The sequence below is a fragment of the Odontomachus brunneus genome, unplaced genomic scaffold, assembly GCF_010583005.1.
Source record: "Odontomachus brunneus isolate Ranch 3 - 2012 unplaced genomic scaffold, Obru_v1 Obru_scaffold_002, whole genome shotgun sequence".
Classification (NCBI taxonomy): Eukaryota; Metazoa; Arthropoda; class Insecta; order Hymenoptera; family Formicidae; genus Odontomachus; species Odontomachus brunneus.
In genome coordinates this window covers 1,961,784-1,975,087 of record NW_022639452.1, presented here as the reverse complement: position 1 = coordinate 1,975,087, position 13,304 = coordinate 1,961,784, and the positions used below count along the sequence as shown (strand labels likewise).

Genomic DNA, 13,304 nt, shown 5'->3' with positions numbered 1-13,304 from the left:
CGCTACAAATGCAGAAACTTGGATTTCGTACAACGCTTAACGAATTTTTGCGCTACAGATTTTGCGGTAAAATCTTAGTTCCGTTGGTCAAAACTAGCAAAGCGTAAACGCAGTTTCGACTGAAAATCAGTGAATATACATCGATTGTCGATGAAGTACTCCTTCTACCGATTCAATCAAGAACATTTTTATTCATTTTTCCAATTTTATTGATTCTATTGATTTGATTGATTTTACTAATTTTACTGATTTTACTGATGTACTTTAATAGAATGTGGAATAGAAAATTATGATGACGTTAAGTGGCAAGAAAATGACTACGAAAACTCACTTTCTGATCATAATTCCCTCATCTTCATGTTATCACGATTTTCTGTTCCACCTGAGTGATTTGACCGATTCTGGTCGGCATGAAGACGCACGGGTTTTCCGTTTTCATTGATCAATTGATTTTCCATTTTAACTTTTAACTAAGATTTGTTTAGCCGGTTGATTAATATGTGTAGATAAACGAGCGATAACGCGAGGCAATAATTTTTCCGCGGCATTCCGCGTTGTATCGATCTGTCGCGGAAATTTATCGAGGAGAGACGTGAGCAGAATACCCCACGACTCAGAGTGTTGATCATCTTAGATCCGCTTCGAGACACAGACGGTAATGAGTATCGATATAATGACGAGAACAATTACGGCCGTTAATTGCCGCTCGTTTTCGACTCATCTTGTTACTGAATGTCATTCGGTTTAGTCATCTGTAAACGTTGACAGACGGCTTGAAGATTCTCAAACAGACGCGCGACGCGAAGATTCGCGTGTGAGCGCGAAGAATTATTTGAAAAAACTTTCGAGGGTCGCGCGAATCATCGCGCATCTACTTCGCCGCACTTTTCTTCGCGACGTACCTCGAGAAATTCGCTCACTATCAGATAAATCGGAATTCGCAAGTATTTGCCGTTTAACTTTCATTTCGTTGAAATCTAAATATGTATTATTTTTGCACGCATAAGTGTGCGATTTGGTTGAAGCTCTTATACGTCCCTTGCGACTTGAAATCACGTCATTTGACAGATTTGGGAGACGTGTAAATTATAATTTGAATGTGCTAAGTGACATGACTTCAAGGAAATGTAAGAAGAAATTCCGCCAAGATAACACACTTGGATTCGTAGTGAGAAAGTTGATATTGGAATTTTCCGGAATATATATGAGCTTCTAAATTTTAATTAGACCGCACGGCCAATCTGTCGCGACCATCGAATATTGCGACACGAGGTTTTTTCTACAAAGGAGGCCCGAGGTAGGAGGAAAAACCAGCACGAAGTTTGTATTGGATTACCGCGGTAACACGTGCGCGCGCTCTAATCTAAAGGTGGAAAGGATTGCGTATACAGATGGATAGCCGCGCGATTTCTTTAAGCAGTCCATCAAAGTCTGCCGGCCAGCTAAGACGCGCGCGAATTTTCGAAATAAAAAATCCGAGCGACGGGGTGAGGATCGCGCAACAGCGGTTACGAGTCAACCATGGGCTACATGAAGGTTCGTTTGCTCAAAGAAGTAGTGTGAAGATGCTGATGCCGCGCCGACGAAAAATATCGTCGTGAGAGCAAAGAAGAGTGAATTATTCAAAGCGGTATTCTGAATTTTTAGTAGCACAGAATTTTAACAACGGCGATTCTTCAGTGAGCAAGAGAGAGAGAAAGACCAAATGACAAGTAACTGATAAGTTTTTCATCTCCGAGTCTGAAAGGTTCTTCTTCTCCTGAAAGTAATTAAACGAATGCGTCTCTGCAATTTTGACCAATATAATTCGAGTATATAATTCGAGTGCGGCATTCCCCGATTTGCACATTGAAAGTGTGCGAAGAACTTCATCTGCGCATTGGTTTTTCTTGCGGTTTCGATGTCTGCAATATCCAATCGAAGATTGCGACATTGGGTCTAGAAAAACTAAGGCTTTTTACAAGCGAAACAGCAATTGGTATTTGCCGACAAATTGTTTTGGTCAATTGATTTTTTCTTGAACATAATTTATAATAATTATTTCTCTATGTGATTATATTTATATGTACAAGTACCAAACATTCTTTCTCAGTGCTCAGCCGATACGACACTTTGTAATGCTTTTTTATTAATTCACTAAAGTCCCTAGTTATTTATTAACAAATATTTTTTATTGAAATATGGAAGATCGATTTATATCAGAGAAATAGGAGGAAGAAAGAAAAGATAAGTATTTCAGATTAAAACATTAGAATTTCATTTTCATACGGAGAGAATATTATATAATAGCAATTAGTATTTGCCGACAAATTGTGCGATTGTGTAACGACAGTGCTTACTATTTGTGCGGCTGAATTCGCATGTTTGCGCGCAAGAAATTATCGCGTTCGTCCCGTAGGCGCGCTTGCACGTGGAATTTCATTCCGTATTCATTTGATTAAATAATCATAAATTCACCGTCATCACGTCAGAAGGTGCAGACAGAAAAACATCGATAATTAATAACTTACTGGGGTACCACCAAGTCTCTGAAGCAGTGTTTGCAATGCATACTTAATTAGTTGCTTATACAGACGCTCAGGAATTCTCACTTCCTCATTTCCACTTCAAAGTGGAGTATTCTAAAGAAGTATTGTTTTCCGATTATCAACTTTCTTGCAATGAGTTAATTAACTTATTGCAATGAGTTAATTAACTTATTGCAAAAAAAAAGGACGTACGATGCGTAAGTGTTTGTAATAGTTTTACGATAAGATAAAGCGACGTTCTTCATACTTCAGCAGTATTTCGCGGTTTGTCACGCGATAACAAAATCGTATCGAGTACGCACAATATTCCAATAAATTTATATAAAAATTTATATGAAAACTTCCAGGAAAATTTATACCATATAAATCGATCTTTCATATTTCAATAAGAAATATTTGTTAATGAATAACTAGAGACTTTAGTGAATTAATAAAAAAGCATTACAAAGTGTCGTATTGGTTGAGCACTGAGAAAGAATGTTTGGTACTTGTACATATAAATATAATCACATAGAGAAATAATTATTATAAATTATGTTCAAGAAAAAACTATTAAATTAAATTCTACTATAATGTTAGTGACGATAATCTTACATGCATATTACTATGAGTTTCGTGCTAGAAAAAAAATATAATTGTGAGGCAAAAAATAAATTTTAGTTAGATCAATGATTTTTTCTCTCAGTATAGGTGATGTAAACATTTGGCTTGTTACGCAAGTTAAATCTAATACAATGACGTAAAAAATGTTCACGTTCCTTCCGGTTTTTGCAAGACCAGTCAGCGTAAATATGAATGATATTTCCGATGCCGTGAAACGAGTAAATAAGGTCCTGCGAGCGACCGTACCACGATGCGCGCCTCGCGTCTGCGACACAGAGTGTGGCGCGTGTCAAACCATCAGAATATCTGATATGATTCCGGCGACATGTATCACTTTTACGTAAAGCACGCAGTAATTGTGTAGCTCGTACAATTTTTGAGAACGACCTGACCAAAGAGCGTGAATGATTCAATACGGTCACAGCCCGCGGTCGACTGTCCGCGTGAATTCAATGAAAGTGATATCTTTACTTTATGTTACGCTTTTGTGTTATGAAAAAAATTGTCCAGATAAGAAATGATTCATTTCGCTTCGCTCTGTCGCAGAATCACGTTGACGATAAGGACGAGAGACCCGTATTCAAGGTATCCCTTCCGTCGGCCGACGAGCTAGAGAATAGGGTGAGTTCTAACGGAAGTGACGTCAAAACCCGCACGAAGGATCACACCTGAGCGAGCTTGGTTTTACAGTGAAACACAAAAATCGGCTAAAAAGAACCAAGTCTCGGGGCTATGGAAATGTTATACAGATTATAACGTAATGAAATTGAAAAAAAATCGCGTCAAATCACAATCTGAAACATTTCAACACAATTTAGCCAATAATCTTTAACAAAAATATAATTATATCTATGATATAAATGTCCTTCCAACTACCAGTAAATACTGTAATAGTGTCAACTTCGTGATTGCCTTGTTAAACCAAATTTTGAGCTCGCTTCACGCAAATACGTAATTAAAATTTCACTGAAACTTGCTGAAAGAATAAAGGCAGTTGGTCCACCACACAAAATCCCGAAACTGAGTTCATTTAACTCGATTTGAATTGCGTCGGCTAATCTTCTCTCGTAATGTGGAATATACACTCACCTCACAGGTCTCATCTACGATCAGAGAGCAAGACGAGGAGGCAGGCCAGAAGAGAGCGCAATGGGGAAGCAGCTTGGAGTTCCTTATGTCCTGCGTGGCCTTCTCCGTAGGTCTCGGGAACGTCTGGCGGTTTCCATACACGGCATACCAGAACGGCGGCGGCGCCTTCATCATTCCCTACATAGTGGTGCTCTTCATCATTGGCAAACCCTTCTACTACATGGAGATGATCCTCGGTCAATTCACCAGCCGGTCCTGCGTGCAAATTTGGTCCGTGTCGCCGGCGTTCCAAGGTACTCTCGGTGACTATGCTCGAAACGATCGATCCTGGGTAAGCGGTGCCAGGGGATCGCCGTTTGGGACACCCCTTCGCAGGACCCAGATCGGGTCGCGAATGTATGAAAATGGATATTAATGCGGATTGCTAGGTATCGGCTACGGCGTCACGGTGTCGGTCTTCTCCGTCATCACTTATTACTGCGCCCTCATGGCTCTGACGCTCTTCTACATGGTGGCCAGCTTCCAGTCGGTGCTCCCGTGGGCCTTTTGCTGGGAGGAATGGGGCAGCGGCTGCTTTGACAGCTCGGCGGCCAGCGGAGCGGTGAGCAACGACAGCAGAAGTTCCGCGGAATTCTACTTCAGGTACGGAAATTGACGTACCTGGAAGCAACGCAATCATTATTAATGTTGGAAAGTCAGAACGTTCAAATCGGTTTTTAGATGAAATTTCACCAAATTTTACAAGGGAGACACGAAATGTTCTCCTTGTCACGAAAAGTGAGAAATTCTCGACGATCAGAGCACGTTTTCAGGATGTTTTACGTCTATTCTTACAATGAGAAACAATAGCAAGTGTTTCACAGTGTTCTATTTTGGCTGCAGGAATTTTTTTCTTGTCGCGAAAATTGGGGAATTAGAAAATCAGGACACGTTTCAGGGTGCCTTCTACGTCTTTGTATTCGTGTTTCTGCCGCGCTGGTCGTCATTATTGCGCCTTCGATGCATTGACGTGCGCATTACAGCTTATCAAAAGTCCTTCACGGTCGCGCTCGGTTATTTTCACAATTCTTACCTCGCGAAATCCATAGGAATCAGAATCCGCTTATTATAACTTTACGATGCCCGCTCGGTATCCTGACGCGGTAACAACATGATAACAGTGTATAACGAACTTTATTGCATCGCGAGCATTATCTCTCCCGCCAGGTTGTTATCTTTATTTCCGTGTAATTCTTCCGTTTATCCCACCTTTTTTCTCCCCTTGTTCGTCGATCCTACAGGAATCTCAATTCGCAAGATAGAACTAATACTTTTGATACATTTACATTTAGAAAATTCGTCCTGAACGAGACGGGAATTGAAGATGGGCTCGGATTGCCCTCGTGGAAGCTGGTGCTGACGTTGTTGGCCAGCTGGCTCTTCGTCTACGTGGTGATCTGCAAGGGCGTGAAGAGCACCGGTAAAGCGGCCTACTTCTTGGCTCTCTTCCCTTACGTTGTGATGATCAGTCTGCTGATCAGAGCCGTAACGTTGGACGGAGCAGTCAATGGTATCGTCTTCCTCTTTAAGCCCGAGTGGCAGAAAATCTTGGATCCGGCGGTGTGGTACGCCGCCGTTACTCAGTCTTTCTTCTCGCTCGGTGTATGCTTCGGGGCTGTGACAATGTACTCCTCGTACAACAACTTCGAGCACAACGTGTCCAGGTGCGTTGTACCTTCGAATTCGTTCGAGGGAGACGTAATTTTGTAGCTGAAAGTGAAGCGAGCGAGTCAAAATATTCGGTTGAAAGTTAATTCTCGTGAAAGTTAACTTCTTCACATTCAATGGAAACGAATGTTGCAAGTGAGATAAGCACTATTGCGATTAGCGGGACTCTTGCAGGGATTGCACGATCGTGACGAGCCTGGATCTCTGCACCAGTCTAATGGCGACCACGACCATCTTCGGGATTCTGGGCAATCTCGCACACGAAATCGGCACTGAGGACATCCAGAGTGTCGTACGTGGCGGGACGGGTTTGGCATTCATGTCTTACCCGGAGGCCTTGGCGAAGTTCACGGTGGTGCCGCAGCTCTTCGCCGTGCTCTTCTTCCTGATGCTCTTCGTGCTGGGTATCGGGACCACCGTTGCCTTCTGCAACGTCATCATCAGCATTATCAAAGATCAGTTCCCGCATCTGAAGCTGTGGATTATCGCAGCTGGTCTCTCCGTCTTCGCCTTCTCAGTTGGCATTGTCTACTGCACGCCCGTGAGTTTTACGAAATTGCTTGTATTATTATTCGATTTATCTTCACAAATAAGTTGGGACAAGGAGAATTAATTAAAATAATAATCGGGATTCAAATGTATCTTTTAGTTTCTTGAAACTTAATGACTTCGCGAAATAATTTGGTTAAAAAAATTCTCTATCAGACCTTATCAGATTCTTGATAAAACTAAATAACTTTCACGTTATTCGAGGAAGAAAATGAAGTCATCTCGAGGGAGAATTATCGATGAGAGCGTAACTATTTCTTTTCTTATCAAAACAGGGTGGACAATACATCCTCAACTTGGTGGATTACTTCGGGGGAACTTTCGTTATTGTGTTCTTAGCTTCATTCGAGATGATCGCCATCGCCTGGGTATACGGTAACAATTTTTATTCCACTTTCTGCATTCCACGACCGCGAGATCGTCTGTAGTAATCTGAGCGGTTTCCCAGGTATTGACAATTTCATGGACGACATCGAGTTCATGGTAGGGCAACGGCCATCCTTCTACTGGAGGTTTTGCTGGTGTTACTTGACTCCGCTGTCGTTGTTCACCATTTTAATTTATTTCCTGATCAGTATGACGCCGCTTATGTACAACGACGAGTATTATCCTTCGTCCGCATACGGTACTGACCTTAATTCTAAACCTTTACAATCGAGGAAAAAATCTCATGTATTACGAATATTTTCTCATATTTTGCAGTCGCGGGCTGGACGCTTCTGGCTTTGGGAGTTCTTCCGCTCCCGCTGGGCATGATTATCGTCGGAATTCGGAATAGGAGCGAGGAATACACAAACGTAATTCACTTGCACTTTTTATTCCGAGAAAATCTCAGCATAAATAACTTCTCGTGATAAAGCTAATAGTAAAATTCTCGTCTTACAGATTTTCAAGCCGAGCGCCGACTGGGGACCGAAGGACCCCAAGAAATACAACGAATGGAGAGACTTCAAACAGTCCAAGAGGATAGAGCGAGCGTGCGCGAATAAGTCGAAAGTTATCGCGGCGTTGTTCGGCAAAAATTGACAATGAAATGATTAAAACAGTATTAAAATTATTACTCAGGTGTATATATATGTGTGTGTTTGTGTATGTGAGTTATTTGGCGTGACGTCGATTGGGGCGATCGATGAGTAACGATTACATTAACAATTTCCGAATGACATCGGCGGCTCTTTGTCGCGCGTTCGCACGCAGTATATAAAATTACACTAAGGTGGTTATCTTGGGCGGAAGCTCGCGATTCAGTTGCGCGGTTTAATTACGAGGAACTTCGCGGTATAATCCGGTAAAAAATGAAGAAATATACACATAAATATATTTGTCTCGGTCTCATCAGTCGCGGATCTTGCCATGGGGCCCGCCGTGGCAAACAGATTAGAAAGAGACACTACGCGCGTCTCCGAATTAGCGGACGATCAGTGCCGCTTTCACTTTGGTTTCATGCTCAGGAGGACGTAGAGTGTCTGCTTCCAGCGCGGCTGGGTTCTCTTCTCCCGGGCTCTCGCTCTCTCCTCTTTGAATATATTCCAGTCCTTCCGCTGCTGCACTTCCCGCGGACCAAACCTGGTCGCGGGTGCGAAAGCCTTTCTCACCATCTTGAACAAACACGACGACAATTTACAATAGTTTGGAACCATTTAATTAAGGTAATTTGCATTCGTTATGATTTGACGATTTTTCAGTTTGGCCTCTCTCTCTCTCTCTCTCTTCCTTTCTCTTCCGCCACGGTCAGCTTACCTGGGGAAATGGTAGTTCCCAGTTCCTTAACATCGCTATCAGCATCCACAACGGTATCTGAAGCACACCCACGCCCAGCAGTATCCATCCGGCGGCGTGCGCGGACTCTGGCAACGATCTGTCGCCGTAGGTTAAAGGCGATAAAGTGGCTACGGTGTAAATAAAGATTATCATTAGCAGCAACGGCGTCACTATTAACCAGCATATCCTCCAGTATACGCTCGGCTTTCTATCCAGCATGAATTCCAGGTCGTCCAAAAAGTTCTCGAAACCTAAAACGATGAGGGATCAACGATATCGATATCGATATCGACCATATTCAAATTATTGTCTACAATGAGAACGGTAAAACTCTTACCGTAAACCCATATCACTCCAGTCATCTCAAACGACGCCAAGACGAACACCACGAACGAGGTACCGTAGTAATCCACCAAAGTCAAGATAAACTGACCGCCCTGCGAGACAAATTCGTTCTTTCATTACAATAATTTCTCTCGATATTTCAAAGCTAACACTAATTCTCACTTGTGCAATTCATTCTGTTATTGTTCGTGGAACAATAACAGTAAAATTCAAAGTTTCTATCTCTTTTGGCAAAACAGAACACCTAAAATACTCGACTGATAGCGACTTCAAATCGTCAGTTAACTTAATCAAAATTCGCTGTAAGTTTCCTTTGTACTAACCGGTGTAACGTAGACAGTGCCGATCGAAAAGCCCAAGAAACACGTTGGAATTACAATCTGCCAAGTCTTTAGAGACGGGAACTGCTCATTTATCACGGTGATGATTCCCGTGCACATTCCCACGGCACTACCGACACCGAGGACGAACATCATCACGAAGAAAAGCACGGCGAACAACTGCAACGAAGAATCGATTGCTTTATATTTGGAGGAAGAGACATTCAAGCCATTTTGAGATATCAAACACGCATTAAGCGCAGCGTTCATACCTGCGGCATGAAACTGAACTTCGCTATGGCGTCGGGATAAGATACGAAGGCCAAGCCGACGCCGCCTCTGACCACATTGGATATGTCTTCCACACCCAACTCGTACGCGAGATTGCCGAGAATACCGAATATCGTGCAGCCAGCCAATAAGCTCGTGATTGTGTCCAGCGAGGTGATAATCATTACGTCTCTGAGATCACAAGCAATCAGCGTATGAGTCAGTGAATATTCTCAGTTTGCCCCGAGGAAACTGAGTAGAACAGCGGAAATATTTGTATACTCACCTGTAGATGTTATGCTTGAAATCATTGTGGGCGGAGTACGTGATGATGCTGCCGAAGCAGACGGACAACGAAAAGAAGCACTGTGTCACAGCGGCATACCAGACGGTCGGCTCCAAGAGCTTTGACCATTTCGGGGTGATGAAGTATAAGATCCCGTCCATCGCGCCATCCAAAGTGACGGCGCGTATCAGGAGGGATACCAGCACGATGTACGGGAAAATAGCGAGGAAGTAGGAGAACCTGCCGGAGCTTTTTACACCTTGGGCCAACACCAGACAGATCGTCGCCCAGCTACCAAGCAGACATAACGTCAGCTTCCAGCTCGGCAGTCCGATCCCGTCGTCGATGCTCTCTTTCTCATGCAGAACCACTTGTCTGTGAATTGTTATCGGATTTCGGGAACAGGTCTTCGATTCTCGAGAATAAACTTTTTTCAGGGATATTGACACATACGTGCAGATATATCCAATTTTTCTATTTTAAATAAAACATCGTTAAGAGACGAGAATATAAAGAAGTGAATAAACCTTTGTATAATCCAACAAGAAAAAGAAAAATCTCATCACAAAATATATCACTTTAAAATTAAATCATTTTTTTCTAGTCCTAGTATAAAAGACATTAAATTCATTCCTGATAAGATTAAAAATCTCATCACAGAATATGTCACTTTAATAATAAATGAGTTTTAATGTCACTTTAAAATTAAATCATTAAATATTCATTAATGTCACTTTAAAATTAAATCATTTTTTTCTAGTCTTAGTATAAAAGACATTAAATTCATCCCTGATAAGGTTAAAAAGCGAGATGAAACTCACGAGAAGTACAGCTCGGCCGAGCTCTGACGTTGAACGTTGCTGCTGAGATGACTGCTAAAGATCTGTGTGAGCGTCGCGTTTCCTTCGGCCACACTGTGGTTCCTCTTCATGCTCGAGTCGACGCAAGTGTCGCCCCATTCCTCCAGACAAGTAGCCCAGGGTAGTTCGGATGAGAAGGACGCGATTAAGAAATACAAAGTCAATGCCATCAGCGAGCTGTAGTAGGTGGTTAACGCCATCGTCGAGCAAAACTGCGCCCATCCGACTCCTGTTGTAACAAGTATCTATCTTCAAATGGAGATGAGCACTTTAAACGCTATTTAAAAGCCACTTGGTCGATAGAAACCAGTAGAAATCTGTTTACATATTTATATATTGAACATAAAATATGTTTAACGAAAATCTCGAACTCTTTTCTCAATATATACTCAATATATGATAGTACTAATTTTTGATCGATCCGTTTCTCTCGCGGGGAAGTTATACCAGAAGAGGAATTACCCACGAAACCCGGTGACATGGCCCAGACCTTGACGGACGAATTGCTGGTGAACTGTCCTATTATCATCTCCAGGAAGTAGAACGGCTTCCCTACCAGGAAGAGCAGGATCACGTAGGGTATGAGGAATGCACCGCCGCCGTTCTCATACGCCGTGAACGGGAATCGCCAGATATTGCCGAAGCCGACCGACACGGCGATGCAAGACATGAGGAACTCGATGCTGTTGTTCCATGTCGCCCGCTCGTGTTCCTTGCCGGACGACTCGACGGCCTGCACGTCGAAGCTCGTCGAGTCGCCGGAGAGATACGCCTTCCCGACATGAGGCTCGTCTAACTGGAAGGCGACGTTGTCGAGGCCCTGTTGCTTGCGGTCTTTCTGTAATGCAAATCACGTAGATTTTATTTGCGACGCGCCGACGTAAACACAAGTTGCGAACGAGATCGTCGTGTTCGGTTGCAAAAACCCGCGGCGAAAATACAGGTCAATGCGAACGGGTTCGCGATCAGAGAAGGAATTCGCATTTCTCACCAGGTTGGCTCAGAGAACGCGACGACTGATTATCGAGGACATTCGTCCATCCTCGAAGTCGATTATGCGCAATTAACGATTATAGACGCGATAACGACGATATCGACGTTCGCACGACCGATCAAGCGTGAAAAAATCCAGCTAGAAATTTTTTTAAAATCGTCGCATTTCTCGAAGGTGTTCGCGGAAAGAATTTCGACGCGAGTCACAGAGATATCTCTCGCGATAATTTTATTATCGCGAATTCTCCTGCGCGAAAATCCCGCATAGATTGCACTCGGTAAAGCAAAGTCGCACTCCATTCTCACTCTAGAGATTACGTTCTTCTTGCTCAGCATTGTTTGTCACATCGGAATATCGACGTGATTAGCTGTTTTATAGCCTTTATCTATCTCGCGGATACAGCGGTGCGCGCGAATTCAAGCAGACCTCGAGTGCGACGGAGCGGTAGGCTTTCTTTTTCGGTTGTACTCCGAGTCAACATCGCGAGATCATGTCGATCGCATTTAGAGTGACTTTCACTTATCGTTCGGGACGCGTAAACGACAGAAAAGAAGCAAGCGGAGTGTCTTTCTCTGCTGCGGCGCGCTGCGGTAAAGAGCAATTGCGGCAAGAACGCCGCGAGAGAGACACACTTGCGCGTTCTGTCGTTCAATCTGCATAACAATTATTATGCACGATAATTGTTTGCCGACGGTAAAGCGGCCGGAACGCCGCACACACACACACACACATGACACACTTCCTTCGATCGACTGTCACGGCTCATCAGCCTGATGTTTTATAATGCTAGTGCACGCCGTTTATGCTTCTCGAATCGATCACTTACCGCCTCGTACATGGTGAGAACGATCGCGAGGTAGACACTGCGAGGTGGAAATCGGGGACAGTCCCCCGCCGAATGTAGGAGTACTCGTCGAATGTATCGCGGAGACGCGAGATCGGAAGCGATGAGGACGACGACGATGAACGTGCCGAAATCCGCGAAGTACTACGATCGCAGACGCCACCGGCGACGAAGACCGACGGGCGCGGGCGACGAGCGGTTCACTACCGCACGAATCTCAGGGAAACGCATTGATAAACCTGTGACTATCGCTGTACCCCCGCGGTGTCTGGCTAGGTGGGTGACTGACAAAACGCGGCCGGCAGAAGCGACCGGCCGACCGTCTAATCGGCGAGTAGTTGCTAGGTAGGAGAGGCAGGTGAATCACGCGAGAGAGAGAGAGAGAGAGAAAAAGAGAGAGAGAGATATATATATATAGAGAGAGAGAGAGAGAGAGTAGAAGGCGAGAGGTCGCGAAAGGATAATTACGCGAGAGGAGTCGTGAGTCGAGGACAACTTGGAAATAGAACAGGTGGAACCTGCGTTCCACAGAGATCGGCGAGCGCGAGGTGAGGAATAAATTCGTTAAAAACAATACGATGACCTACCCGAAAGGATAGAAAAAAACATAGGATTTCCCGCTCGCGATTACGCCCCGTGACGCAGCGAGGAAGCCGCAGAAATTGGGACGGAGAATTTGAGGAAGGGATATCCCGGTGTTCGCGACAGGAACTCGACGTACGGCGAAATGAGGCGCTCCTTTTTGTACTTTCTTGAATGCGACCATCGTCGACACGTGCGTCAGTTGGATGTCGTCACATGTTGCTTACGTACGTGCAATAACGTAGCGGCAGGGAAAGGATTGACCGGCGCAGGTGTAGAGATGAAGAGAGAGACGGAGAGAGAGACAGAGAGAAAGCGGTGGGGTACTGAGAGGGAGCAAGAACAGGAAATGTGCAATGCCAACGAGTCTATCTTGCGATTCCGGGTAGATTCAGGGTTCAGAAAGGAGGAAACAATCTACTTGCCTGCGATAATTTGATGACATTACACTGAGAAAAATGTCTAGTATCTGTCGCTGTGATCACATGGAGAATTATGATCAAGGAAGTTATTTCTTTTAATTAAATTCTACAATAATAATAATAACAACCTTATATGCGTGTCGT

General features: G+C 43.8%; 2 protein-coding genes across 3 annotated transcripts; one reads left to right on the top strand and one right to left on the bottom strand.

Moving 5' to 3' along the window:
• Positions 1-773: 773 nt before the first annotated feature.
• Positions 774-7,533, top strand: LOC116842594 (sodium-dependent nutrient amino acid transporter 1-like). 2 transcript variants are annotated; one of them, XM_032812016.1, is made up of 10 exons: positions 774-1,536; positions 3,678-3,752; positions 4,228-4,513; positions 4,649-4,862; positions 5,552-5,923; positions 6,102-6,468; positions 6,752-6,851; positions 6,925-7,101; positions 7,179-7,273; positions 7,362-7,533. In XM_032812016.1, exons 1-10 carry the CDS (start codon positions 1,522-1,524, stop codon positions 7,500-7,502), a joined length of 1,842 nt encoding a protein of 613 aa, XP_032667907.1. In that variant the 5' UTR covers positions 774-1,521; the 3' UTR covers positions 7,503-7,533. The 2 variants fall into 2 exon arrangements, with proteins under 2 accessions (XP_032667907.1, XP_032667915.1); XM_032812024.1 differs by lacking the exon at positions 774-1,536 and adding an exon at positions 2,599-2,725.
• On the bottom strand, positions 7,275-12,853 carry LOC116842564 (sodium-dependent nutrient amino acid transporter 1-like). Its single transcript, XM_032811965.1, has 9 exons — positions 12,139-12,853; positions 10,781-11,156; positions 10,280-10,547; positions 9,459-9,833; positions 9,175-9,364; positions 8,906-9,082; positions 8,575-8,674; positions 8,217-8,488; positions 7,275-8,074 (listed from the first exon to the last, which is right to left on the bottom strand). The coding sequence occupies exons 1-9, from the start codon at positions 12,148-12,150 to the stop codon at positions 7,907-7,909; spliced, it is 1,938 nt and encodes a 645-aa protein (XP_032667856.1). The 5' UTR covers positions 12,151-12,853; the 3' UTR covers positions 7,275-7,906.
• Positions 12,854-13,304: the final 451 nt, after the last annotated feature.

Excerpts from the sequence above, each read along its gene's own strand:
- LOC116842564 (XM_032811965.1), bottom strand. Across the intron at positions 9,083-9,174 it reads AGTTCAGTTTCATGCCGCAG|TTGTTCGCCGTGCTTTTCTT; the intron begins GTATGAACGCTG and ends TCTTCGTTGCAG. Across the intron at positions 8,489-8,574 it reads TGGAGTGATATGGGTTTACG|GTTTCGAGAACTTTTTGGAC; the intron begins GTAAGAGTTTTA and ends TCATCGTTTTAG.
- LOC116842594 (XM_032812016.1), top strand. Across the intron at positions 5,924-6,101 it reads TTCGAGCACAACGTGTCCAG|GGATTGCACGATCGTGACGA; the intron begins GTGCGTTGTACC and ends GGACTCTTGCAG. Across the intron at positions 7,274-7,361 it reads GGAGCGAGGAATACACAAAC|ATTTTCAAGCCGAGCGCCGA; the intron begins GTAATTCACTTG and ends CTCGTCTTACAG.